The sequence below is a fragment of the Scyliorhinus canicula genome, chromosome 4, assembly GCF_902713615.1.
Source record: "Scyliorhinus canicula chromosome 4, sScyCan1.1, whole genome shotgun sequence".
NCBI classification, from domain to species: Eukaryota; Metazoa; Chordata; class Chondrichthyes; order Carcharhiniformes; family Scyliorhinidae; genus Scyliorhinus; species Scyliorhinus canicula.
The window spans coordinates 126115747-126119333 of record NC_052149.1 but is presented as its reverse complement, the minus strand read 5'-3'; the positions used below and the strand labels follow the sequence as shown (position 1 = coordinate 126119333).

Here is a 3587-nt window from a genome sequence, read left to right as displayed (position 1 = left end):
GGAAGAAGGCCCATGTTACTGGTCCCTATTGGAGGGCCCAGTGGGAAGGAGGCCCATGTTTACTGGTCCCTATTGGAGGTCCAGTGGGAAGGAGGCCCATGTTTACTGGTCCCTATTGGAGGGTCCAGTGGGAAGGAGGCCCATGTTTACTTGTCCCTATTGGAGAGCCCAGTGGGAAGGAGGCCCATGTTTACTGGTCCCTATTGGAGGGTCCAGTGGGAAGGAGGCCCATGTTAACTGGTCCCTATTGGAGGGTCAGTTGGAAGGAGGCCTATGTTTACTGGTCCCTATTGGAGGGTCAGTGGGAAGGCCATGTTTACTAGTCCCTATTGGAGGGTCAGTGGGAAGGAGGCCCATGTTTACTGGTCCGGATTGGAGGGTCAGTTAAGACATGGACACCATGGTCGATAAGGAGGATGGTTCCTTTATGTTGTAAATGTGTGGTTATCCAACCCTCATCCCATTTAAACACCAGGACCCAGAGACTGACCATGGAAGGGGAAGGAGGGGGGAAGGGGTCTGAATGTGCTCTGAATGGACAGGATGCATCAGTGGCTCAGTCTCTGTCCCTCCAGCTCACACTAATGGGGTGAGGATCTCCTCTCTCTGCTGGGCCTTCATTAAATATTGTATCTGAACCAGTACCCAGTGAGAATAGACCAACAGCACAGAACTACCCTTAATCTGACAATGATCTGTCAGTCTGACTGAGCAAGGCTGCAGCATGGTCAATGTGGGAAATGGGGCCTTACTTCAGAAGATATGCTTCTGGGGTCAAGAGTTAACCTCCATTGTTGACGCAGAGCAGAGGAAGATTTATCCTACATTTAACTGTGATCCACCTGGGAGAGTGTGGGAAAGAGAGAGCGAGGAGCAGACTGTGACCGAGAGAGAGAGAGGGAAGCATTTAACTGTGATCCACCTGGGAGAGTGTGGGATAGAGAGAGCGAGGAACAGACTGACAGAGTGAGAGAGAGAGGGAAGCATTTAACTGTGATCCACCTGGGAGAGCGTGGGATAGAGAGAGCGAGGAACAGACTGACAGAGTGAGAGAGAGAAGGAAGCATTTAACTGTGATCCACCTGGGAGAGTGTGGGAAGAGAGAGCGAGGGAACAGACTGTGACAGAGAGAGAGAGGGAAGCATTTAACTGTGATCCACCTGGGAGAGTGTGGGATAGAGAGAGCGAGGAACAGACTGTGACCGAGAGAGAGAGGGAAGCATTTAACTGTGATCCACCTGGGAGAGTGTGGGAAGAGAGAGAGAGCGAGGAACAGACTGTGACAGAGAGAGAGGGGGAAGCATTTAACTGTGATCCACCTGGGAGAGTGTGGGAAAGAGAGAGCGAGGAGCAGACTGTGACAGAGAGAGGGGGGGAGCATTTAACTGTGATCCACCTGGGAGAGTATGGGAAAGAGAGTGAGGGGCAGACTGTGACAGAGAGAGAGAGGGAAGCATTTAACTGTGATCCACCTGGGAGAGTGTGGGAAAGAGAGAGCGAGGAGCAGACTGTGATAGAGAGAGGGGGAGGGGGGGGAAGCTTTTAACTGTGATCCACCTGGGAAGTGTGGGAAAGAGAGAGCGAGGGGCAGACTGTGACGAGGGAAGCATTTAACTGTGATCCACCTGGGAGAGTGTGGGAAAGATGAGAGCGAGGAGCGGACTGTGACAGAGAGAGAGAGAGGGAAGCATTTAACTGTGATCCACCTGGGAGAGTGTGGGAAAGAGAGAGCGAGGAGCAGACTGTGATAGAGAGAGAGAGGGAAGCATTTAACTGTGATCCACCTGGAGAGTGTGGGAAAGAGAGAGCGAGGAGCGGACTGTGACAGAGAGAGAGAGGGAAGCATTTAACTGTGATCCACCTGGGAGAGTGTGGGAAAGAGAGAGCGAGGGGCAGACTGACAGAGAGAGAGAGAGGGAAGCATTTAACTGCTGCACAAGTACTTAAAGTGTTCCAATCTCCAATAATGACACCAGTTACAGAGATCAGTTGGAGAATTGCAGGACGATGGAGAATGGTACAGAGAGATAGAGGGATACTGAGAAAGAGAGAGAGAAAGAAAGAGTGAGAGAGATGGACAAAAAGAGAGAAAAAGGAAAGAGAATACATAGAGACAGTCAGAGAGAGGGAGAGTCAGAGGCAGAAAGTGGGAAACTGACACAGAGGAGGAAAGAGACAGGAAGAGAGAGAGAGAGAGCAGAGACTGAGGGACAGATACTGAGGGAGGGAGTGAGAGAGAAGAAGAGGAAGTGAAGGTGCTGACGTGGTGTCTCTGCCTCATGCCATTTACATACTGAGGAACGGGCAGTCAGACACTCACAGGCTGCAGCTTTATAAAGCAGAGCCCAGTGAAGGGAGAGTTTATCAGTAACCAGGCACAGGGACAGGAGCAGACACCATGATTTCAGCCATCCAGCTGATCTGGCCTCTGGCATTCTGCATCGCAGGTACAAATCTCTCTCCTTCCACCTTGAATATTTTCCTGCTCTCCATTTCAACCCAATTCTCCTGACTTGTGATTGAAGGGAAAATGCTGAAAGCAGAGGAACAGTCAGTGTCTCCAACAATATCTCATTGTACAGGCTCTTTCTGTGACAGTTCTTACTTCATTCTGTTTCTCTATTACCCCTCAGGTATCAGTGGAGACATCATCATGACCCAGTCTCCCCCGGTGCTGTCATTGAGCCTGGGCCAGACTGCGACCCTCACCTGTACGGCCAGTCAATCTGCTAGCGGTTATGTTGCTTGGTATCAACAGCGAGAAGGTCAGAAACCGGCTCTGCTGATCTACTCTGCCTCAACCCGATTCACAGGAATATCCGACCGATTCACCGGCAGTGGATCTGGAATACAATACACCCTGAAAATCAGCAATGTGCAGAATGAGGATGTCGCTGATTATTACTGTCAGCAGTATAAGAGCTGGCCTCTCACAGTGATACAGAGCCTTACAAAAACCCCAATACACACATTCCCACCTCCTGTACTGATACATCCCAGTTTTATGTAATAGAGAATAAACACAAGATAGGAAACTGTACAAATGATTCTCACCGTCCACTACACACTCCAGTCCCTGTGGTATCCACAGCTCACTGAAGGCCTCAAGTTTCCATCTTACTCTCCATGTCCACATATGAAGAGCAGCTGAAAGGTTTATTGTCGAAAAGTAGAATTCTCAACTCTCCCAACAAACACAGAGACATTGAGAGAAACAGAGAGAGAAAGAGTGAGAGAGAAAGACATGAGTGAGTGAGAGACACAGAGAGAGAAAGAGAGAGGGTGAGAGTGAGTGAGTGAAGCAGAGAGCAGAGGTTTTTGTACAGCCCCTGCACTGGAAGCTGTCAGTGTGGCTTACGTTCGGTAAAGGAACCAAGCTCAGACTGAGTAAGTAAACCCCAATCCTCCGTTATTAACCCTTTCAATACTGAAACTTTCTCAAACACAAATGCTGAATAGTTGAAAGTGTTAGTGGGGAGCTGCAGTGAATGAAATGGTTCATTGAAGAACACTGTGTAGAACAGGGTGCCCAGCTGTATTTATTTAGTTCCATTCCCCCCCTTTAAGCAGCAAGATATAAGTAAGCA

The 3587-nt window shown here is 49.4% G+C and overlaps 1 gene segment (V, D, J or C); it reads left to right on the top strand.

Moving 5' to 3' along the window:
• The first annotated feature begins 2307 nt into the window (after positions 1-2307).
• Positions 2308-3010, top strand: LOC119964242. The segment is given in 2 exon segments: positions 2308-2447; positions 2634-3010. Coding segments are annotated over 2 exon segments (426 nt in total).
• Positions 3011-3587: the final 577 nt, after the last annotated feature.